Below are 25,337 nucleotides of genomic sequence, written 5' to 3'. Positions count from 1 at the left end.
TAGTGAACTATCAAGTCGTAAAATGATGTTCTTTTTTCTTCTTCCTATTTCTTATAAAAATAAAATGGATGACAAATGGAAAACAGAAAAACTATGTCACTGAGGGAGACAAAACTCCAATCGTGATTGAGATTTGCAATATAATAGTTTTCAAAATAGCATTTTCTGCAAAATTTCACACATAAAACTGAACTAATATTGAAGAACCTCAGCATTACCAATATATATATATATATATAGGAAGAAAAATGCTTGCGTACAAACATCCATGGGTTACTACAATAAACTCCAATTTTCTCCACAACTTAAATCTTCACAAAGTGGGATCAGCCAAGAAATTTACAATCCTGTTTAGAAGATTCAAACCAAATACAGTTTCCTCACAGTTTATTTTCACAGACACTTCAAGCGGTTCAGAGCAAGTACCTTTGATCGTGAGTGTGATTAAACTTGGAATCAAGTTGCTTAGGATTTCACCACTAAATCGTAAGCATAAACCAGACAAGTCATCGAGGTTAGTGGCAACTGGCATGTCCACAGTTACAAGAAATAAATTTGCATTGCTAAGCATCTTAAAAGCTATTTTTTCACATATGGTGAGAACTTTGTCTTTCATGAATGAGGGATCATCTTTGTCATTCAGCTGGCCAATGTGATCAGTGAAGGTACACCTGTAGCATACAGAAGAAAAAGAGACAAATGGGAAATTATTTCAACAATTTTAAGTTCCATCAAGTAAAAGTTACTCCCAGCATAACCTGGTTCCCAATAGCTAAAACTGTAAGTGAGAAAACTCTTAGAGTGATGGCAACAAAGGAAAATATAATGCAAATAATAACCAAAACTTGGGAAAAGAAATGGATCAAAGGCACTTATTTGTGTAAATCTAGGAGAAGAATTTCCCTTTCAGATTCTGAAAAACCAATTTCCAATCACAACAGACAGGAGATGAAATCAGAGGGAACTTTCTCAACTTTAAAGAACAAAACTTCAGGAAGGGAGGTCCTCAGTACCAAATTCAGGTCTAAGAAAAGCATTAAAAGAAATGACAAAACACTTTCACTTGTTTATTGGTAAATGGTGAACCTGAAACTAATTGACAAGCTTGACTAACTATTAGATCACAAGAAACTTATCAATTCCTTGGATAAACTAATTGACAAGCTTGACTAACTATTAACTCACAAGAAACTTATCAATTCCTTGGATAAATGCCATTAGAACCTTAAGGACAACAGGAAATAAGTGAACCAAAAAATGTCATTTGAACCTAAAGACAACACAAAATAAGCTTATCTAAGACCTGACCTTTTGATAATATTAAAATCTGTCATCTGCAATCTTCAAATAAAATATTTGATTATTATTTTATTGCAAAAAACAAACTTATTCATGCACTAAAACTTTCATAATTTACAACTTTCAGAAAAATCTCCTAGAAAAGTTTAATCATAAGGTGTTATCCTTCCAATGATCCCACATTAGAGTTTCACAACAAAATATCTTCTTCTCTTAAGGCCTTATTGGTGCAACAGTCTATCTCCAACATCTACGAGAGCATAAAAAACAGCTCATTCTGTTAAAATCATAGTAAATGCCAATGTTAAACTAAGGCCAAGGCTGACATTTTGGAAATTAACATTGGCGTCTAATATGCCAGCAGACATCCAACAACAACAAAATACATCAAATAATTAACTAACAGAGAATGTTTGTTCATCAATACAACTATGGAGGCTTTCATACATGATGCAGGTAGAAATAGAATAATAATATTGTTGCCTTTTGGTGATCACATGGTCGTGGCATAATATATGCAACATGCATATATTGCAAGATCGTATATAAATTATGTATTAAAAATAGTAAAAGAGAAATTCAACCTCCTAGGCGGCCGAGGCGGTCACTAACCACCCCGCCACACCCTACGTTTACAACACTGAATATTAAACATATTTGATGTTGGAATGAGCGTCAATCAAAACTCATAAAAATTATATTTGATGAAAACTATGCATTCAAAGCTTATATATTATGGCAACATTCCAGGCGCAAAAACGAGACACCAAATGAGGGTAATTGTTGCCATCACCCCACCTAAACATAATCACATGACAAACATAGAAGATAGATCAGTATCAGCTTCTTTTAGCAATTTGAACAAATAATCTCACTTCAATTACACCAGCATCCCAGCTTCAACTTGAAAGCACGTGTGACCCTATCTCCAAATTTTAGATTATAGCATACATCAGACTCCATCCCTTTCCTCAACACGAGGCGCTAAGATCCAATATTTTTTCTCAAGCAATTAAAGAATGGTTAGCAGGTTTCAAAATCTCCCCATAGCCATCCAGTTGGTTAGTTATCATAGCATTAGCACAATCATTGAGACTTGACATAGTCGAACATACGATCTAAAGTATTACCATCAGATTGGTGTTGACAATGTGATTCATATTGACATTATCTGCTAAATTAAGAGGTATGTACAAACTATAGATAAGTGAGAAAATTTCACAAAATGGTTCTCCGTAGATTTCAGTTTCTCAAAAGGTGGAGACTATATTATGATTCCCACGATTTATCAAGCATCTGAGCAATGGTTACTAGCCTTGAGAAGATAGCCACTTAAGACTTAAGAGACTAGTATTTTGGGCTATACTCTCATGTTGGGTTCAAGACCTACTTGAGCCCACATTACTTCAACGTGTTTGCACAATTTTTTATAACTGTGAATGGTTCTTACATTCCATGGGCTGAAATCTACCACAGAGAAATCTAACCCTAAAACATATCAGTCTTGGAAATCACTTCTGTGGTTACAGGGAATTGCTTTTTCTCTTCTCAAAATTGTTTTGCCTACTCGCATAGGCTTTACTCATCTGTGCTCTCATTTTTTTTTATCCTGTATCTATCACACAAGTGATCTACTTTCGAACAATGCAACTTATATTCTTTTCCAGAGCTAAGATCAATCCCCCTCTATGTTCTTGTGATTCAGATATATTCACAATATTTACAAGTTGCGGTCTAACATAACTTCAAGTTGTATATAAGTGGTTTTCAGAGAATGAAAAAATCAAATTAAACCAAAAAAATGCTCAAAAGAGGTGATGCAGATTAGTCTCTCCGTTACGCAACATATAATCTTAAATGGATGGCAAGATGAAAAATAAATTTTAATGCATAAAAGGCTACAACCGCCCTCTCCTCTCTAAAAAGGAATTCAATAATGAAATCTTGAGGGGAAAAAACGAAAAGGAAGGAAAGACAAAATTCCATGAAGTTAATTTAATTGTCTCAGAACAAACCTTTTACTGTACTCGAACATCCCACGAAGTTGTAATTCCTTATTCAAAAAAGCTTCAATGTCCATTGGAAGAGGTTTAATGAAGTTACCAATATTTGGTTGTAACTTCACCAGGTGCTTTTCACCATTGCACCATAAAACCAACTTCAGAGGCATCAGGTGGTGTCTGAAGCAAACCTGCAGGGCTCGGTTTGTTGTCTGACCAGGTTCAAGGGTGACTATTTCTTCCATAGGGAGCAGAGTTGGTACTTCAACGCGAGTCACCAAGGATCTGTTGATTAAAATTAACAACTAAATGATTGCAGTAGAGACCAATACAATATGAGAGGTGAAAAAAGGCAAAGGCGCGATTCTGGATACAAAAAATAAAGGTAAGTGCCATTGATTTAAACCAATTAGAAACATGTATTTACGAGGGGAAGGGTCCTGCAAAAGCAGATATAGAAGTGGAATGATAGTGGTGGCTGTAACCTAATATTATGCCGGCATTTAGGGTATGTATCTACAGTTGCATGAAAGAAAGAATACAACATGAGAATATATATATATACATGTGTGTGTGTGTGTGTGTGTGTAAAGATATGATGACATTCAGACATCACCATAGAAGAATAGCTCAGGAAAACAGCGGAAATGAGACTCAGAAGCATGCAATACAACTTATGAAAAAACTGCTTAAAAATGGACAGTGGAAACTCCTATGAATTATGACAATCGAGCAAGGGAAAGATCCAGGGGTCAAATTTGAACATAGAGTTGTGCTTTCTCAATAAAACACATGGGGTTTGTGGATCAGGCTCTTTACAGAATTTTTTCATCCGAATGCATCTTTGCTTCCCATGACATGAGAAAATATGTTCCCAACAAACACAAACAACCTAACAGCAGAACACAAAATAATCAAATCATGTAAAACTCTAATAAAGAAATAAAGGAGTAGCTCAAACCACCTTTCACTTTCTGATATTGAGTGGTCTGAGGAATCTAAATTTTTATCAGATTCCTCTTCAGAAAGTAATATGTTTGACATAGGTTCTGCTGAATAGTTCCTAAAGGAGACCTGCAAACATATAAGTTGTGGAGATATACTTGACACCTCCGATGAAAATACATAATCCACACTCAACCCACTTCCATTAGCAGGATCTAGAAGTGTGTATGTCTTGGGTTTAATCAGGTGACCGATGTCCTTGATTGAGATTCTAGCAAATGATCTTTCAACCAGACTTAGATTAGGCTTTTTGTTCTGGCTCAAACTAGGCTTTTCATTCAACCATGATTCGAGATCCCTTTTCGACATTAATTCACCCCAGTCAGTCAAGCCAGATGCATGAAACTTTTCTGAGCCCTCAATCTGATCTCTACTAGTTATAGCACCATCAGAAAGATGAATTAATGGGCCAGCTTCTTCGCTACCATTGTCAGCAGATGCATTATCATAGCTACCATCACCATCGCTTGAACAAGGTACAGAAACTTGAGAACTGTAATCAGATGTGTTTTCTTCATCTACAGACCCTAATTCGGTATCAGAACTATTGATTTCGTTGGGTTCAATGCCAGATGCACCCACTCCTTTGGTGTTTGTTCCTTGCACCTCATCATCCAATAAACTACATGGCTTGGGGAGAGGTTCATATCCTGGAGCTGCATGCAGGACAATCTGTGAAAGAGATCCAGGAAGATAAAATCGATAGTTTAATGGTTCCGGATAAAGTAGTTTTGTTTGTCTCCCAAGCATGCATTCAGTAATAAATTGGAACCTCTGGTCCTTTACTTCTTCCATATTATGAAATCCCACACTGAATGATAGAAATTTCTTCACAATACGAGCACGATCTCGAACATCATAATTCAAGTCAAATTTGGCTAGCTCTAGTATATATTCTACAGTGCTTCTTAGAGTAGTTACATCTTCTCCTCGGGCATGTAATATGACCTAGAAATAAGAGACACAGCAGTTATTAAAGAATCATGAAAATCCAGTGATATGCACCTCAATTCGTCAATTTCAGAAGCTGAGCAATCATAATCCACTGTTTCCAACAAAGTCTAGAGATGAATATAAGAAAATAATAATGCAAGTATTTCAATCTTTTCTTACATGAAGAAAATCAGTTCTGAATTTTACCTCACCATATTTGAATGATATGGTGTTTATCCAAGAAATAATGCTGAGCCTTTCAATTAACAGGACAAATAACTATATAAGGATCAGAGACTATAAGGAAAATGCAACCAAATACTTAACAAATAAAAAATATTATAAAAGATCTCCTTTCGGTTCCAAAACATGTTAGATGACTTGTTTATTGCTTTGCTGAACATTTCAGTACTAAAAGATTTCGTCAAACAACCAAAGAATCAATCTGTCTCCTTTGGTTTTACACTATATCCCGAAATAGATACTTAGCCAGTTAGTTAATATCAGAAAGTTAGTTTCCAGGTACCGTTTGGTAGGGTGTATTAGAAATCTATATATAATTTATCTTATTAAATCTCGCGTTCTTCTTGTCATATTATTTATCCATCTATTAATTATTTATTTTACATCAATCAAATCAAATAAACTATAATCTATCAATCAAATCAAATACTATATTAACTATCATTTTTTATTTATTTTTATTGCATTATATTACTTATCTATGTCTTATTTATCTTATCATTCAAACTGTGGAGAAAATAGAAGGAAATATCGTGTTTGTGTAGAGATATTCTGTGAATATTTGTTTCTTTAGTACATAGGCTAATTAAGGATAATTAGTCCTATATTTATGGTATTGTGCCTAGAATTAAATCTGATTATTCTGTATAAATCAGTAGACATAGCGCTATGTAAAACTAGAGAAAAAACTCATCATATTCTTTAGAAATATACTTCTCATTTTCTGTGATGGATTTAATTCTTTATCCGTATTCTTCTGCTGCGCCTTTCTACATGGTATCAGAGCCTGAACTTTGATTACCCAGTCATGATCGTTCCGTAGAGTTTGAAATTAACAGCTCTAACGTGAATAGCAAATAAACAAGCGGTAACCCAGGCGATGAAGATGCAGCGCTCAGTCCTTAGGGTTTTGGAAGTCCCTGCCCTTATAGATTAAATTGATCGCTCTCTTTTTTTGGGCCTCTTTTACTTCACTTTCACTTTGGGCCCTGGAATTAGCAGCCCAAACAGAAATCTAAAAAATCTGTTTCCAAAGGAGTCATGATTTCAGATACATATGCAGTCTATCCGCATGTGCTACAAAACTGCTCAACTCAGTCAACCATTCTCGGATTGAATGGTAAAAAGTTTTTTGAGTGGGCCCAGTCGAGTCAAATAGCAATTGATGGCAGAGGATGTAGTTATTTGAAAGGAGAAATTCTGGAAATTTATAAAGAGAAGCCATGTGGTGGTTCGAAAGCTTATCAAGCTGGACAAGGAAAACAAAATAGCACGGAAGTTTTCTCGGGGGCACCAACTTTCAGTAAGGAGCCATTAGATCCACTGTATAAATTAATTCAATCCACACAAAGTAATTATTTACAGCCTGTTGTCCTTAATGTGTTTACTTTGTTCTCGTACCCTTGGATTATTGATTCTGGTGCTACTGACCACATGACTGGATCATCCAAAATGTTCTCTTCCTATTTCCCTTGTGCAGGAGATCAAAAAATAAAAATAGCTGATGGTTCTTTATCAGCAATTGCTGGTAAAAGGTCCATTGCTATTTCTAAAACTTTGACATTGCATAATGTCTTACACGTTCCCAATCTTTCGTGTAATCTTTTGTCCATTAGCAAACTAACCCGTGATTTGAAATGTTGTGTTTTCTTCAAACTCTTGTGAATTTCAGGATCTGGCCTAGGGGAAGACGATTGGTAGTGCTAGAGAAAATGGAGGTCTCTACTACTTTGAGGACAACAACTTGGGTGGACAAACTCAACATTCCAGTATCATATCCAACTCCAATTCTAGTATCGGTGATGTTATGATGTGGCACCGTAGATTAGGACATCCTAATTTTCAATACTTAAAGCACTTGTTTCCAGCATTGTTTAAAAATAAAAATCATTCTGATTTTCAATGTGATATTTTTTTTTTTGATCAGAAACATAAATATTATTAATAATTAAGATAATTAAAGTACAAATTGTGGACCAGTGATCCACTAATCCTCAAAAGAGGTTCAAGTAAATCTAGCTCAAAGCTAAGCTCCAATCCCTATACAAATCTGAAATCGCAAAAGGTTGAAATTCTTTTATATTGTGTAACCAAGTTGATCCGCTCAACTTTATCTTGTCCCAAGTAACTTCAATCGAATCTTCTTCATCTTCAAAGATCCTTCTGTTTCTTTCTAGCCAAACAATCCAGCAAACGCAATGCACTAAAACACCCCACAAAATTTGCCCCCTAGTTCCCAGTGCCCAACCCAAATCTGCTCCGAATAGCTCTCTCGTGGAACCTGGTGCCACCCATGACAAACCCACTTCCTGCAGCAGCAACCACCATAAGGAACTTGTCAATTTGCAAAACATCATCGTGCATCTTATCCTATTCAACCATATCATGCATCAAAACCTTTTTCACTCATTCATAGTGATGTATGGGGACCTTTTAGAACTCCAACTATTTCTGGAAAAAAATGGTTTATCTCGTTTATAGATGATCATACACGTTTGAGTTGGGTCTATCTAATGTGTGAGAAATCAGAAGCTGGGCAAATTTTTCAAAAGTTTTACACCATGATTGAGACACAATTTCAAGAAAAGATTAAAGTGTTCAGAAGTGATAATGGGAAAGAATATTTTAATCAAATTTTGGGGACTTTTTTCCAACAAAAGGGTATAATTCATCATAGCTCTTGCATACAGACACAACAACAAAATGGGGTAGCAGAAAGGAAAAATAGACACCTCTTGGAAGTAGCTAGGTCTCTTATGTTTACCAGCAGAGTACCTAAATATTTATGGGGGAGGCTATTTTGACTGCTACTTACTTGATTAACAGAATGCCATCAAGAGTTCTGAATTTTCAGTCACCCTTAGCCATTTTTAAAAAATCATTTCCTTTGTCTCGCTTATATTCTGATTTACCACTCAAAGTGTTTGGTTGTGTAGTATTCATTCATATGCATCATCATAGTCGTGATAAACTAGATCCTCGAGCTTTAAAATGTGTCTTTTTGGGATATTCTCCCTCACAAAAGGGGTACAAGTGTTTTGATCCCCTCACAAAAAAGTTTTTCGTAACAATGGATGTCACGTTTTTTGAAAATCAAGGTTATTTTAGCACTCCTCTTCAGGGGGAGGATAAATGTGAAAACTCGTTTGATCTAGATCTTGAGACAACAAAAGATTTGATCAAAGTTCCGAATTTTGATTTCATGATTAATGTGGATATGAACACACCTAATCGGGTGCAACTTCAGAATATGGATACTAGAACAGGAGATGAGGATATTGGGAGATTTGGGCAAGTCTACACAAGACGACCTCAAAGTAATCAAGATACCATAGCTCAGCACAACCAAACGTATGAGCCGAGGATGGATTCTAGCCTTCAAACCCATTCAGACACAGGTAATGTACCTAAACCTCCCTCTGTTGAACTAGAATTCTCAGAGCCCTTGGACCTTCCTATTGCGCTTAGGAAAGGTGTAAGGGCATGCACCAAACATCCTCTTTCTAATCATGTATCCCATAATAAGATATCTAAATCTTATTCTAGTTTTATCTCACAGTTGCATAGTGTGGATGTTCCTAAGACTATACAGGAAGCTCTAAGAACTCCGGAATGGAAGAAGGCTGTCCTTGAGGAAATGGATGCGCTGAAAAAGAATGAAACATGGGAAATTGACAATCTTCCTCAAGGGAAACAGACAGTGGGATGCAAATGGGTGTTCACAGTGAAGCTTAATTCAGATGGATCTTTAGAACGCTACAAAGCGAGACTTGTGGCTAAGGGATTCACACAAACATATGGAATTGACTATCAAGAGACTTTCGCTCCTGTTGCAAAATTAAATACAATACGAATATTGTTGTCCTTAGCTGTGAATCTAGATTGGCCTCTAAATCAATTGGATGTAAAAAATGCGTTTCTCAATGGTGAGTTAGAAGAAGAGGTGTTCATGGATGCTCCACCAGGATTTGAAAAACAATTTGATGGGAAAGTGTGTAAACTGAAGAAATCTATTTATGGATTGAAGCAATCACCACGAGCCTGGTTCGAGAGATTTTCCAAATCAGTCAAGAAACAAGGTTATACTCAGGGACAATCAGATCATACAATGTTCGCAAGGCATACGAATCAAGGTAAAATGGTTATTCTAATTGTTTATGTGGATGATATAATTCTTAAAGGAAGTGATGAAGAGGAGATAAACAAATTAAAGAGAAGCCTTGCATCAGAATTTGAAATAAAGGACTTGGGTTCCCTACGTTATTTCTTGGGCATGGAAGTTGCTAGATCAAGGAAGGGTATATATGTATCACAGAGAAAATATGTTTTGGATTTGCTAGAAGAAACGGGGATGAGTGGATGTAGGCCTAGTGATACGCCCATGGATCCAAATCAGAAGTTGGTTACAGAATCAAATGGAATTCCTGTTGAAAAAATGAGATATCAACGTCTTGTGGGAAAGCTAATTTATCTTTCACATACAAGACCTGACATTGCCTTTGCTGTGAGTGTGGTTAGTCAGTTCATGCACTCACCATACGAAGAACATTTGGAGGCAGTGTACAAGATTTTGAGATATCTGAAGAATTCACCGGGAAAAGGATTATTGTTTCAGAAAACGAATCAGAGGAGCATAGAAGCCTTTACAGATGCAGATTGGGCAGGATCAATATCTGATAGAAGATCCACTTCAGGGTATTGTACCTTCTTATGGGGAAATCTTGTTACTTGGAGAAGCAAGAAGCAAAATGTCGTGGCTCGAAGTAGTGCTGAAGCAGAATTAAGAGCTATGGCAAATGGAGTATGTGAATTACTATGGTTGAAGTTGGTTCTAAAAGAACTCCCATGAGATTGTTTTGTGACAACAAATCTGCAATTAGTATTGCAAACAATCCAGTTCAACATGATCGTACTAAGCACATCGAAGTTGATAGACATTTTATCAAAGAGAAACTGGAGAATGGAATCATTTGCATGCCATTTGTCACATCCGAACAGCAGGTTGCCGATGCATTGACAAAGGGACATTTCAGACCAAAATTCGATGACTTCACAAGCAAGTTGGGTATGATAGATATCTTTGCTCCAACTTGAGGGGGAGTGTGGAGAAAATAGAAGGAAATATCGTGTTTGTGTAGAGATATTCTGTGAATATTTGTTTCTTTAGTACATAGGCTAATTAAGGATAATTAGTCCTATATTTATGGTATTGTGCCTAGAATTAAATCTGATTATTCTGTATAAATCAGTAGACATAGTGCTATGTAAAACTAGAGAAAAAACTCATCATATTCTTTAGAAATATACTTCTCATTTTCTGTGATGGATTTAATTCTTTATCCTTATTCTTCTGCTGCGCCTTTCTACACAAACCAAACGGTACATTAGTGTATTATTCCAGTATAAATAACGGTATAAATAAGTAACTTGATATGATTTTCATTTGGATAATTCTGTACTCAATGAACACATAATGAAGCTTCCATATTCTATCGTTCATCGTGTTATTGAGTATAACATGGTATCAGTTGAATAATCACGCAAATTGTGCTCTGATTTTCGCTCGATCAAATGAAATCCACGTTTGTTTCGATCTTCTTCACCAGTTCGAGATTGAATTTCTCCCATGGCTATCATCAATTCATCTGGTTCATCTGCATCAACCGAGAAGTCAATCATTGATGATCCTCTGAATCCATTGGTCATCCATCATGCTGATATAACAGGCAACAAAAAGCAGGATCAAGAGCTAGGCAACCCCAACTTCTCTCATTGAATCCTATTTCTTTAACAAATGCAACAGGCAACAAAGTCTGTCTAAAACAAAGTATCCAATCAAACCAAAGGACCTAGGCAACAAAAAGCTGGATCAAGAGCTAGATTTTGAGCCAGAGTCATGGCTAGGGAATATTTAATTGTGGTTGTGATGGATGACTCAAAGTCTGGCCCAAACCACTGCCATCGATGAGAAAAACCTCATCGTCTCCAAGGGCCATAAATAGCTATAAACTGAAATTCATCATCCCAATAGAATGGTTTGATCACCCAAGTGGTGTTCTGGACAAACAATGGAAGTATTGAACATCAAGATGACATACATCCAAAGAAAAACAGGCACCCATGGGGCAAAATATAATATTTAGGAGCAGACAATCCTGTCCTGCCAACGATAAAAAGGGAAAATGTTGAGGCTGAGCTTAGCCTGGGTAAGGGTAAAAGTAGATGTGTCACAAGAGGAGAAATGAGAATGATAGGAACATCATGCTAAGTGACCACTCAATGACAGACTGATTCTTCCAAAACGTATCCAGAAGAAAAACCATGGGGAACATCCACAAGACCAAAAGAATAACCATTAAGGTGTGATATGGTGCAGGTGTACCAGTTCTAGTGGGCCTTTTATAAGCAAAAAAATGTTGCGTTTTGAGACTACAGATGCATGCCCAATCCAAGGAATGATTGGAATGATTATCTATAAGCTGGGGGTGGATTTCACTGAACTTTAAATGGCAACCATTTTATTTCACAAGTCTCATCGACAAGGAAGCAGTTTTTTATTCCATAATGACATAATTGAACAAAATTGTGACGTTCATTATATGTTTTTTTATGTTGCAAGAAGGCGTGGGCGTACTTGATATGCCAAGGACCTCTGTCCCATCCAAAAGTGAGAAAATGGTAACCTGAGAATCCGTCCTCTGACCTCTACCAAATGTGATCAATCCCCCTCAATGTACAGAACCGTAGGCTGTTATGATCGACTAGGATCACAACAGTGAAGTGAGAAGATTAGTCCAGCACCAGAAAGTATTTGTGGTTGTCAATCAACTTTCAGAGACCTCTTAATGGAAGTGCTGACTTCACTCCGATTTGATTCTGAGGCCATTAGTGAAGATAGTGGAGAAAAGATTACGGGAATAATTTCTCAATCATGATCTTTTTCATGAATTAGATATTGCAATCTATAGCAAAGGAAAATGAAAAATAAATGTAATTAAGAAAGCCAAAGCATAACCTTAAACAAGATCTCTAATTTGGGTCCTCAAGATCCTAAATATTGATTCAACCTTTTGTGACTTCCACACACCCTCACCCTCACTCTCACCCTCACCCTCACCTAGGCTAAAAGCCTAGAATATGCTTCAATTCAACAAAGACCAGCAAATCTAGAATTATAATTTTTTGACTTGCCAGAAATCACCTCAGAGCAACAATCTCCTGCAGTTGCTCCATTACATCTTGCTGCTTCATAAAAATTTTGATTATTTTTGCCAAGAAAACATTCAAGCACTCAACACCCAACAACTTGTGGCCTACTTAGGTCTTAAAGGCTAATCGGCACTCCATAGTACTTGATCGTGAAAACCGATGCCTTTCTCAACCAAAGTTAACAACATATGATGCTCATTGTATATGGTCGTCATTTTTCAACCAATCTTGCAACAACCCTTATCTTCGGTATCAAATTTAACATTTCTAAAACCCATGAAGTGTGTTTACATAAAATATTCAGGAACTATACTACAGTATGCTCTAATCAGACTTAATTATGAAGCTGATCACGAAAGCATCAGAAGTACTTCACGGCACATGCTGCAGTATGTTGAAAGAACTGACAAGTGAAGGAAATAAACACTAAAAGCAAAACTAAACCAATATTCCATATTATGCTGGGACATGAAGAATATCCAGAACAAAAAAGATATACGACAAAGTAATCCTTATTTCATGATAGACCACCTATATAAAAAAACAACCATGCCACATAAAAACAGATTATTCAAGAAATACTTAACATAGGACCCTAGACTAGACACCATGATTATAACTAATTATTGAAAAAATAATTTAATGCACTTGATAATTTTTAGAATAGGTTGGAAATGATAGCAAAGCATGGGTTATTAATCAATTTTTGTCTCACATACCATGTATTTCAACCAGAGAAAAGGTTTGATTATCTTCCACGAATATTTTCATATAATCTGTGTCGCTCAACAAATTTAACTTGAAAAAAAAATTACTATTCAATTAAGAAACTATTGAACTCAACTTTCATCTATTGTGTCAACTATGGTCATCTTTCATTTTAAATCAAGAGCAACTATAATATATTTTTTCAGCAAAGGAAAGAGCTTCACTTATATCTAACTCTCACATAGGTTACTTGCCACATGATCAAGAGAAAATAAAGGAACCACTATTTCGTAACTACCTTAATGGAAGAATTAATAATCTGGAGCTTTGGTTCAACCTCTTCCAAAATAAAACGCCAAGCAAGATATTTGTATACCGTTGGTATCATCTTTGAAATGCAGCTCCCAATGTTGTTGTACTCACCCAACATCCATATAACCATTGCACGTGCAGCTGGTGCCCATATTGAATCCAAGCTTCGCACCAAATTGGCAATTACCTTCAAAACAATGGTGAGTTTTATGATTCCATAACTAGAGATTTACTTAGGAGTGCAAGTAATAAAGATCCTGTTTCTTCAATGTAATACAAGGTAGAAACACTATGGTCATAAAGTCGCGCGAAAAAAGTTGTTGAAGGAATAACCAAGCGCAATTGATACCTCTTGAATTTTTTTCTTTGTCTTTCTAAACTTAATATAATCTGTCTATGGGAAGCATTAAAAATGGGGGAAAAACAGTACCGTACTATTTTTATTAAATAAAATAGATATTTTTTATTATTAATTTATTAGTTCCACACAAGACACAGTGGGCAGGCATGAATGGTAAAGCTGTCTACCACCATGGCGTCTTTAACACATTTTCTTGTTTCTTTTAATGAATGTTCGTTTATTTTGAAATAATTTGTTGAAAGGGCTGCATCTAGGAAATACGTGGGCACATTTTAAATTTAAAGAAATTTTACAATTGGATGGCAGATAAAATCAATTTTAAATCCCAAAATATCTAAATCACATCCAAAAGTTACTCAGTCTTCAAAAACTTTTGCCAAACACACTTTCCAAAAAATTTTGAAACATAATCTCAAACCATTTGACGTGAAACTTAATCGATGATAGAGCTGAAATTGGATTTTTTTTTTAATCAGAAACGATAATATTATATAAATAACGATTGTGATAATTACAAAAAAATGGACCCGAGGTCCACGCAAATAAACTAGAAGCAAAGCCACCTAGTAATTTAACCCAAGACTAATCTCCATTCCCTACACAAATCTGAAACCATAAAAGATTGAAAATCTGTAATTTTATGCACCCAAGTAGGGATTCTGAACTTTATCTTATCCCATAGATCTTCCATAGACTCTTCTCCATATTCAAAAATCCTTCTATTTCTTTCAAGCCACTGACCAGCACACACAAATTGGAAACTTTTTAAATGGTAAGAAACTGAAAAGATTACACCACGAGAATAATTGATGCTAAACACTGTTTAAACTATACACTCTTTTTATGTGCGCATAACATTTATTAGAGAAAGCTACTTTATTTGATGATAAAATATGGTTATTCATCTCTCCAACTCCCAAGATATTAACAGTATTGAGTATCGTACTACATTGTACAATAAAATGTCTGTGAGACAGATAAAGAGATTGGAGTATCTCACAGGCGTTTTATTGCACAATGTAGTACGATACTCAATACTGATAATATCTTTTTTGGTCGAATACTACAAGGGGTTCAGGCATAGACATTAATGTTACAGAAAGCATCTACACTCTAGATATTTGTTATCTTTTTTTCCCAATTAAACCATCAACCTCGACGTCCTCTCTAATACTAGGTATGAATTATGACAACTATTTCATGCAAGAATAAACTGAAACAATCAGCAACATTTTACCTTTCAATTGTTCAACCAGGATTTACAATGGGTATAAACAGGGTTTTATGGTCCAAAGCTCTGTCCCAAGACCAAGTTCAAATAAGTTACGTGGTAAATCAACATAACTGAAGTTAATGTGTGAAGCTAATGCAATAGATGTTTTGGGGTCTGAGAAATAAATAGATTGAATTTTCTATGGAGGAGATTCCAAAGTCAAAGAAATGGAGAGGAGAATAAGCAAGTCTGAGAAGTGTTCAATAATCAGGCGCACAAGATCAATATAACATGATTGGACATTGCATAAGAGCTCTCATATACTGTTTTCATTTCCTTCTTTAAACACAAAAACTTTCCTTATTGATGAAATTTAACTTACTCTTTAAAGTTCCCTATGGAGCAAAAACATCGGACAAAAACAGCAAAGCAATCAACAAGCTTACCTTCTCATGACTGGGAGGATCTTGTTTTATGATTAATCTGATAGACTTGATAGCTTGAACTAATACAATTTCTTCTTCACCAAACGATGCATCATCCCTTTGTGAAGATTCTGAAATTATGGATATCACGTCAAAGAACTTTCAACAGAGAGAAAAGAAGAAAGAACCAACGGAAAGTGAATAGTTGTATTAGTCTCCTAGCAAAAGAATAACGGTTACCAGATAATGCCAGAGTCAAAAGGCCTTCCAAACATGTGTTCGCGATATCCGGGAGTTTCAGTGTACATAAACCAATTGCAGCCACAGCATCAGCCGCAAACCTCCTGTTGGGGTCTCTGACATAATCCTTACATTTAACAAAAAGATTGCAACATTTACACACAACATACTTCGCATTAATAAATCCTGTGAATGGTTTGTGGATTAAAAAGTTTATTAACCCATATCATACTTGTTTATATAATCATCCAACTTTCACCAGGAAGACGCTGCCCTATGCATGGATCATCACCACAAGTTTACAAATTAACTTGTGGTTTCTTACCAGCAGTTCTACAAGCAGGATCAATTTTTTGTTTGAAAAATTAATCATGGCCCAGACAATAAAGCAGTCAAGATGGAATGGTCCAGGCTATCAAAAATACCAGGTCTTATCTGGACCTTGAAACAGTCAGCAGTTGCACAGCTGAGAAGCACCTTTATTAGGTGCCGAGGCAATGAAATCATCTTATGTTTAGAGATTAATACACAAACTAAAAAAACAATAACCTGAAACTCGAGAAATATAGAGGAAATTGATGAATCTGTGGCAATAGAAGAGAGTATTTCAAGCTTCAGAGTTTTAGTTTGATATGAATCTGAGCAACTGATGAAGAAATCTTCAAAATGTGGAGCAAATAGGGATGGCATTGCTTTGGCAAAGACCTGAATGTTGCACAAGACCTGCATGGAAAATTGTAAACATCAAACAAGAATAGATTGTCCTGTTGGCACATTTGGAGCATGATACTAACAATAATCTGAAACAAACCTCGACCAACACCTTTAAAGTGACATATTTTCCAGCTACTAAAATCAACGCAGTCAAAGACTTAAATGGATGGAGACACTATTTCAAGCAAGAGCGCCAGGATAGTCAAACCACCAAACATACAATTGACTGCCCTAATAGTCAACTAAGCTCACAAATGATGACCAGTGGATATTAATTTGTAACGTGGTACTTACCGTCTCTACAAAGGAGCAAATTTATTTAACTATCATCGATATTCAAACTGGGCTATTTAAAAACATTTAGGTTACGTTTACTTCGAATGATGAGATTGGGTAAGGATAAATTAAAGTATGATTATTAATATAATTTGATAGGATAGAGAGTGATTATGGATAAATAATAATATGTTTAGTTGGATGGATTAATTTTGGGATTGAAATTATACTTAAGAACAAATTACGATTTCACCCTTTAGCTATCATAATAAATTAATAATCATATGTTCGGCAAAGAAGGGAAGAAGGTGAAAGATAAAAAGGAAGGGCATAATTGATTTTTTTTCATTCTCTCACTTCATAATATTTATAATCACATTAAAAAATTAGGACTAAAAATCATCTCTCAATCTTATCATTAACGGACCTAAAGATTTATACCATTTTTCAATTTTGCAAGTAAACATAGGATTAGTTGGTATTATCTATGTTATCCTTCAATTATCAAGGCAAGTAAACGCAGCCTTACTATATGACAGGCAAACTAACATTGGAGCACCTTCTGCGTTCTTATCAAATTGAGTTTCAAGCATAATAACTGCATAGCAACCAAAACTGTAGGTGGGGAAAAGATCAACAAATGAAGTATCATTTGAGTAAGAGTACATGATTAAGGGCCAATACCACATATTTTGAGGAGCTAGATGACCTAAGCAGAAATAGCAAGGGTTTAACAATCTTTGGAATGTCCTCCTTCGGTGCCATAATCCAGTGAACCCCGGCAGAAGCCAGAACCACAGCGCTATTGTAACTCCATAATAATGGTGATGTACACTGCAAGAAGATCTTCAAATCATCATTGCTTTTGGCAGATATAACATGTGCCCTGTCAAAGTCAATACAATCTTGATTTATATCTCTCAACTTGGATAAATACTTATCAGGTCCTTCCAGGTAACTCCTGGAGAGTATATCTGCCATTTCTACAACAGCGTCACAGTCAAATTTTCGAATTGCAAGATGAGGTTCCATTTCCTCCGTATCTATACTATGATTCACATGTCCATTAGAAGACAACATTATTGATTCTTGAACAAGCCCATGTTTCGCAATTACATATCTGAGAAGAATCCCAATCAACACAACCTGACCCCATTCTTCCACATCAGGAAGAGTTTCACACAATCTTCTGTAATTTACTTCAATCAGATGTAAATTATTGGGGCATACAGAAGCAAAAGCAGCAGCAGCAGCTCCAACTACACCAGGAGAGTTGTCCTTCAGCAACAATCCAACAATCTGCATAATATTGTGAATCAATTTCTAGCACACAAATGAAAAAGTTAATTCTAAAAAAGAAGGGTAAATAGACAGAAGCAAAAATTAGGGAAATGTATCCAGCTTTGTCAAAGCCATCGCCCATCTTCTACTAAGCACTCAGACATGTGACACACAAAATGCTTTTACATGATGTGAAGCGCAGTTTTCTCACAGATATATCTTATAGAAAAAATAAGCCTCAATAAAAGAAAGAGTTTTGAGCTCCAAAAACTTGAACTCTGAACAATTTTAAGAAAGTTTTGATTGGACATCTTTCTCTTATTAGCTATTTACCAATATTTTGGATATTTTTAACGTTTACCATAACATATGGTGGTCGTGACAGCGATTGTTCACATTTACCCTAGGATATCTGGTCATGCCCTTCAAACCATTCATCTCAATTCCCCTCATTTGCAGACCAATAAGACTGGAAATTGGAGGAAATTGCCAATAATGTTTGAAAAATCCACCGGCACTGTTTCTTTCATCCATTATCCTTCTATTTTTGTAACTTAACCAATAAAGTTAATGTTTGCATACTTCTGCATGTAAAATTCAATTATGTTTATAATTCGCTTCGCCTCCATTCTTGAACGAGTTATGTAACACAACTTTATGAAGCACTGTGTAAATGGAAAGTATAATAAAACAACCCACATATTGAAATTCTCCTCTTGATAATAAATAAATAAAGAAGAAGAAGAAGATGGAAATAGAGATTCAAACTGGGAAGACTATATGGATAAACAGAATCTCATGTCAGCCTGCAATGAGAGACAGTACTATCCAGTGTCAGTTTCCCAAAAAATTTTAAACTTTCTCCACAAAAGAACAAAATTTATCGGTTTTGCAAGTCAAATCAATGAAATCCCTTCAGCTTTTTGAAATGCCATCAATGACTTTTCAAGGATTTTCTCGCCTTTTGACAGCGAGATGATGGCAGATTACTACTGAAACACATATTCCTTTATAACACCATTTGAAGGATTTGCTGAATATTTGAAATCACATCTTACACAAGTCAAGAAGGTATCACACTCATAATCGCACCTTCCATTCACGGAATTCCAAACATCAAAGTTGAACTTTATAATATCTGATAACTTGACAAAGATGAAATTTGAACTTAGCACTTTAAGAGATTAAAGGTCCAACCTTCAGTGATAATAGCTAGTGGCTATAAACCCACCTTCTCTAGGAAAGAAACTATTCATTGAAGCTAGATTCCTTAAATAACCCTCACTCTACATGTCACGGATTCACAATGTTAAAATTCATGATTACATGCCATATAGGTTCTTTCAAGTCTATTTCTAACATATATTCGGCGGTTGATCATCTTTGCTTTCTTTATTTTTTTTAATATTTGTCATTTGTTCTTTTTTTTTTTTTGGTAGTGGCAACACTGAACAACCATTTGTTGCATTCGTCTTTTCTTACTTCAACTGTAACTCACACATTAAATGCTTAACTGGTTTCAAAAGCATGCTATTTGTAAAGCTTAGACCTTTAGTTGGCAAACAATCTGTTCCTATTTTCATGATAAGTAAAACTCCACAAAGCGCAATCATTTACATCTTTCGCAGACAAAATTAATCTTAGTCAACCAAACATCCTTTTTCTTTCAATGCATAGTTGCATACATTATTTCTTCAACTAAAGGTAGAAAGGTCCCTCTTGATCTTCACATAAATGTCAAGGCCTCATAAACCCACAAGTCCAGGATGCTAAATTAAATAATTCATATCAATAAAAAGGAAAGTAATTTGAGGCCACATCACCGGATGGGGAACACATTCAGTTTGCAAATAAAGAGTGTTAAGATATGGATTTGTTGGAAAGAATATCAAGACAGATTTTGTGAGATTAGATTGATCGTAACCCCTGTATTGCAGGGATTTTATTGTAGCTGTAAATTTACTCTTGATAAGGATAGTTTCCTTATATTAAGGGTGATATACTTGTATATAAACTGGTGCATGTTCATTGATCAAACTACACCACACCCCCTGTTCAGCAAGGAAGACATTGAGAGGTTTAAACATTTTTTGGGAACTCTCGAAGAGTCATCTGGAGCAGATACATGTTCATTGGCTTTCTCAGGTATATCCTCCACCTCTTTTCATCCTAATGCTTCAAATCTCAGCACATGGGTAATGGATTCCGGGGCCACCGACCACATGACTTTTTCCTCAAACAAATTCATCACTTATACCCCTGCCCTAGCCAAAAGAAAATCACAGTAGCAAATGGATCCACCATCACAGTGGCTGGTCAAGGAGATATTTACATAAATGTTATTCTCACCCTTAGAAATGTTCTTCATCCCAGTCTTCTTTCCAGCTTAGTCTCTATTAAAAGACTCGCCAAAGAGTCTAATTGTAATGTGATTTTCTACCCATCTCATTGTATATTTCAGGAACTGGGCACGAAGAGGAAGATAGGACATGCTAGTGAAAGAGAAGGTCTTTACCATCTGGAAGAAGGTTGTAGACATGCTGCTAGAGTTGCGAGTATCTCCCCTTTATCATTTTTTTCCACCATTCCCAATAAAGATAAAGTTTGGCTTCATCACTGTCGTTTAGGTCATCCATCAATTCAAGTTCTGAAATTTATGTTTATATCGTTAGTTAGGTCTTTGCTGAAGAATTTCATTGTATCGAATGTGAGCTTGCTAAACAAAAGCGTTCATCTTTTCCCAAGAAGTAATACAAAGACTTTTGTCCCATTTTCTCTTATTCATAGCGACATTTGGGCACCCTCGAATGTACCTAATGTTTCTGGGGCACGATGGTTTGTGTCTTTTATTGATGATTGTACCCGAGTGACTTGGATATATCTCATGAAAAATAAGTCTGATGTCAGCACTATTTTCCAGAATTTCTATCACATGATCAAAACTCAATTCGACTTTGGAATCAAAAAATTTTGATCGGATATGCTAGGGATTATTTTAATCAAACTCTTTCTCCTTTATTTCAAAAACAAGGGATTATTCATGAATCTTCCTGTGTTCATACCCCCAACAAAATTGGGTGGTTGAAAGCAAAAATGGTCATCTTCTTGCTGTCTTGAGAGCATCCTTGTTTCAAAACAATGTCCCTAAGCAATTCTGGGGAGAAGCTGTCCTCTCATCAGCTTATCTCATAAACTGTCTTCCAACAAAAGTCCTTGATTTCGAAAGCCCTTTAGAAACTCTCACTAAATTCTTCCCCAACTTTACTGCCTCAAACAGTTTTGACTCCAAGGATATTTGGCAGTGTTGCTTTTGTTCACATTCATCCGCCCAATAGAGGCAAACTTGATCCCCGAACCCTTAGGTGTGTCTTCGTTGGCTATTCCTCCACTCAAAATGGGTACAAATATTTCCATCCTCCCACAAAAAAAAATTTGTCTCAGCTGATGTCATGTTCAACGAATCAATATCCTACTTTCCCAATACCTATATTCAGGGGGAGAATTTGGGTGAAGATAGAGAACATGATATGTCTTTCCTTCAATCTCCTAGTCTATCTAACCCTATCACTATGCCATCAGCACCCACTGACAATCCAAACCCTAAAGAAATGATAAAGGAACAAGGAACTCTAGATACTATAGAGCCACTACAAGTTTATTCCAGGAGGCCGAGACTTGACATTTTACCCAAGGATGTTCAATCTTCTGCTATTCAAGCTACGGTTCAATCACTTGAAATTCACCACGAGATTGTTCAACCCGAGCTGACCATTAATCCTACTGAGGAAGCTACTGTAATATCACCAATCCCCAAGGAACCAAACCATACATTATCAGTGCCAAATGATTGTGATTTACCAATAGCACTTAGGAAGAAAGTTAAAACTTGTACCAAACATCCATTGCATACTTTCATGTCTTACCAGAATTTATCACAAAGACATAGAGCCTTTCTTACCAATCTTCACTCCATACCCATTCCTAGAAACTTAACTGAAGCATTAGGAAATGAGAAGTGGGAGAATGGCATGAAAGTGGAAATGGAGGCTTTCGAGCGAAATAAAACATGGGATTTGGTTGAGATGCCTAAAGGGAAGAAAATGGTTGGAAGTAAATGGGTTTTCACAGTTAAATACAAGTCAGATGGTTCAGTGGAAAGATGTTGTCATTGGCAGCCAACTATGGATGGAACTTGCAGCAGTATGACGTAAAAAATGTCTTCTTACATGGTGATCTTGAGAAGGAAATTTACATGGAGGTTCCCCAGGTTTTAAATCTGAAAGTGGGATGGCTTGCAAGTTAAACGAGTCCCTATACGGACTTAAACAGTCCCCAAGGGCCTGGTTTGGAAGGTTTACAAATGCAATGATTGCTTCGGGTTATAAGCAATGTCAAGGGGATCATACATTGTTTGTGCGTCATTCAAAGATAGAGGGAGTGACTGCATTACTAGTATACGTGGATGATATTGTAGTAACAGGGAATGATGCCAAAGAAATGCAAAGATTGAAACAGTGCCTAGAAAATGAATTTGACGTCGAGGAACTTGGTAAATTAAATTATTTTCTGGGAATCGACGTGGCTCATTCGAAGCACGGAATCTTTAGATTACAACAGAAATATTTTGTGGATTTATTGACCGAAACTGGGATGTTGGGATGTAAGCCAGCTGAGACACCATTCGAGGCTAACCACGGGCTGTGTGATGCACCAGAAGACGCAGCAGTGGATAAGAATTCCTACCAAAGACTTGTAGGAAGGCTGATTTATTTAGCACACACAAGGCCCGACATCGCTTATGCCGTAAATGTGTGCAGTCAGTTCATGCATAATCCAAAGGAAATGCATCTCAAAGCTGTTCACAGAATTCTAAGATATTTAAAGGGAACAGCTGGGAAAGGATTTTTGTTCAAGAAAGGGGGAAACATGGCATTAGAAGCCTATACACAGATGCGGACTATGCGGGTTCTCTAGTTGATAGGAGATCAGCCTCAGGCTATTGCACATTTCCAGGGGGCAATCTTGTAACGTGGAGTAAAAAACAAAATGTAGTAGCGAGGACAAGTGAGGAATCCGAATTTAGATCAATGGCGCTTGGGATATGTGAGCTGTTGTGGTTGAAAATAATCTTGGATGATTGGCGGGTCAAGTGGGAAGGTCCTATGAGACTATATTGTGATAACAAGCCAGCGATTAGCATTGCACGTAACCCGTTCAACATGACCGAACCAAACACATCGAAGTGGACAGACACTTTATAAAGGAGAAGTTGGATAACGGACTAATTTGCACACCGTTCATCTCATCTAAAGATCAATTGGCAGACATACTTACAAAAGGACAGCTCAGCAACACATTCCAACAAATGGTTAGCAAGCTTGGAATGGAAGACATTCATTCACCCACTTGAGGGGGAGTGTTAAGATATGGATTTGTTGGAAATAATATCAAGACAGATTTTATGAGATTAGATTGATCGGAATCCTTGCATTGCAGGGATTTTATTGTAGCTGTAATTTTATCCTTGATTAGGATAGTTCCTTATATTAAAGGGTGATATACTTGTATATAAACTGATGTATGTTCATTGATCAAAGTGTGAAATATAATTTTCTCTATTACTACACAAAGAGTAAAGTATTAAACTTCAAAACTTGGATCCACGTCAGCTTCCACAAGGCCCTATGAAAGATCTAATCTAATACATTTGAAAAATAAAAGGACCAAGTAGAATTCGAGCAATGAACATAAATGAATAAATGTTGATTGGAAACGTTTCAAGTCTACAAATATAAAATGACTGTTTTGGCATCAACGAAATACTGGAGAAAGGCAAATATATCAAAACAATAAAACTTACACCACCCATTTTAGTCTGTCCCCCCACTTGCACAAAAATATTTTTTCCCCAGAAAAACTGTGGGAGTAAGAAAGAAATGTACGCAACTAACTGACCTCTTCAATTGCATTTATGTGTTCCTCCAAGCGCAAATCATGCAATTTAGGAAGTGCAATAGCCGCACATTTTCTAACATAAACAGATGGATCTCGAGCACATTTTCCCACCGCAGCAATAACAATGGGCGCGATCACATGTAAACGGATCCCTGCCATGGTACGGAGAGCCCATGCTCTCACCAACGGGTTTGGATGCCCTATATCCTTCTGAAAACAATTTATTGACAGCAATGTTTCGTTCGGCCGCCTAAGCACAAAAATCATATCACTCTTGTCATACATTTGAATTGCTACCGTTTCACAACACAAAAAATAACTAGAAAACGAAATGACAAACTCAATCTCAAAAAAAAAACTGTCTTGGAGCCATACTTCTCAGCATAATGCAGCAAATACACGTACACCAGCTTCTTGACTTCCAGAGACTGTGATGCAACATTTTTAACCACCTGCAACTCACACCGCAACAAAGAAAACAGTCCATATAAATAAAATCGAATCCATACACAAACAAACCATGCAATTCAGCTAAATCAAATCAATTATCGATTCCATGAACAGATTGGAGAGGACCTGAGGAAAATATGAGGACACGTCAATTCCCTGGGCTATGAGTGCGAGCAGCCGCTTGAGTGCCTCACACTTCTCGGAGTCGAACTTGCTATCGAGGAGAGGCGCGATGCTGACGTCGTCGGGATCGTCGTACAGATGCGCGTCGCTTCCGATCCGGAACACCATCGCCGACGCCTTGCTCAGTGACTCCGCCGTCACCCCAAATTGCGTCAACATGATAAGGAAAACTGATCGGAGACAGACGGCGGAGGGGTTTATGTATGCTCGCTGTTCTTTTTCGGCTGCGGTATTGACATTTCCTTTTATTGCATTTTATGAAACTAGAAAAAAGACGTTGCACGTGAAAAATATATATAAGAAATGTGACGAAACTAAAAAAAAATTCTTAAAAAATCATTCATTAATACCACTAATATCAAACTATATTTGGAAAAAATCATTCATTTATTTAAATCAGTTTTATATAAAAAGAACTATTCAAATAATACTACACAACATTTAACTATTCAATATTTTTCCTTTTTCACATTAATAACTTTAACAGAAGCTTCATGTCTTTGATTCAATATTCGTCTTTTTTTTTGAGT

The 25,337-nt window shown here is 36.3% G+C and overlaps 1 protein-coding gene across 1 annotated transcript; it reads right to left on the bottom strand.

Moving 5' to 3' along the window:
• Positions 1-214: 214 nt before the first annotated feature.
• LOC140861119 (AP3-complex subunit beta-A) lies at positions 215-25,044 on the bottom strand. Its single transcript, XM_073264127.1, has 11 exons — positions 24,751-25,044; positions 24,550-24,626; positions 24,175-24,424; positions 17,623-18,237; positions 16,498-16,671; positions 15,949-16,075; positions 15,730-15,839; positions 13,696-13,896; positions 4,264-5,252; positions 3,315-3,584; positions 215-671 (listed from the first exon to the last, which is right to left on the bottom strand). The coding sequence occupies exons 1-11, from the start codon at positions 24,964-24,966 to the stop codon at positions 314-316; spliced, it is 3,387 nt and encodes a 1,128-aa protein (XP_073120228.1). The 5' UTR covers positions 24,967-25,044; the 3' UTR covers positions 215-313.
• Between the last annotated feature and the right edge of the window lie 293 nt (positions 25,045-25,337).

The sequence above is a fragment of the Henckelia pumila genome, chromosome 4 (genome assembly GCF_033568475.1).
Source record: "Henckelia pumila isolate YLH828 chromosome 4, ASM3356847v2, whole genome shotgun sequence".
Lineage (NCBI taxonomy): Eukaryota > Viridiplantae > Streptophyta > Magnoliopsida > Lamiales > Gesneriaceae > Henckelia > Henckelia pumila.
Note: the sequence above shows the minus strand (reverse complement) of the source record. Positions and strands in the feature narration are given on the sequence as shown.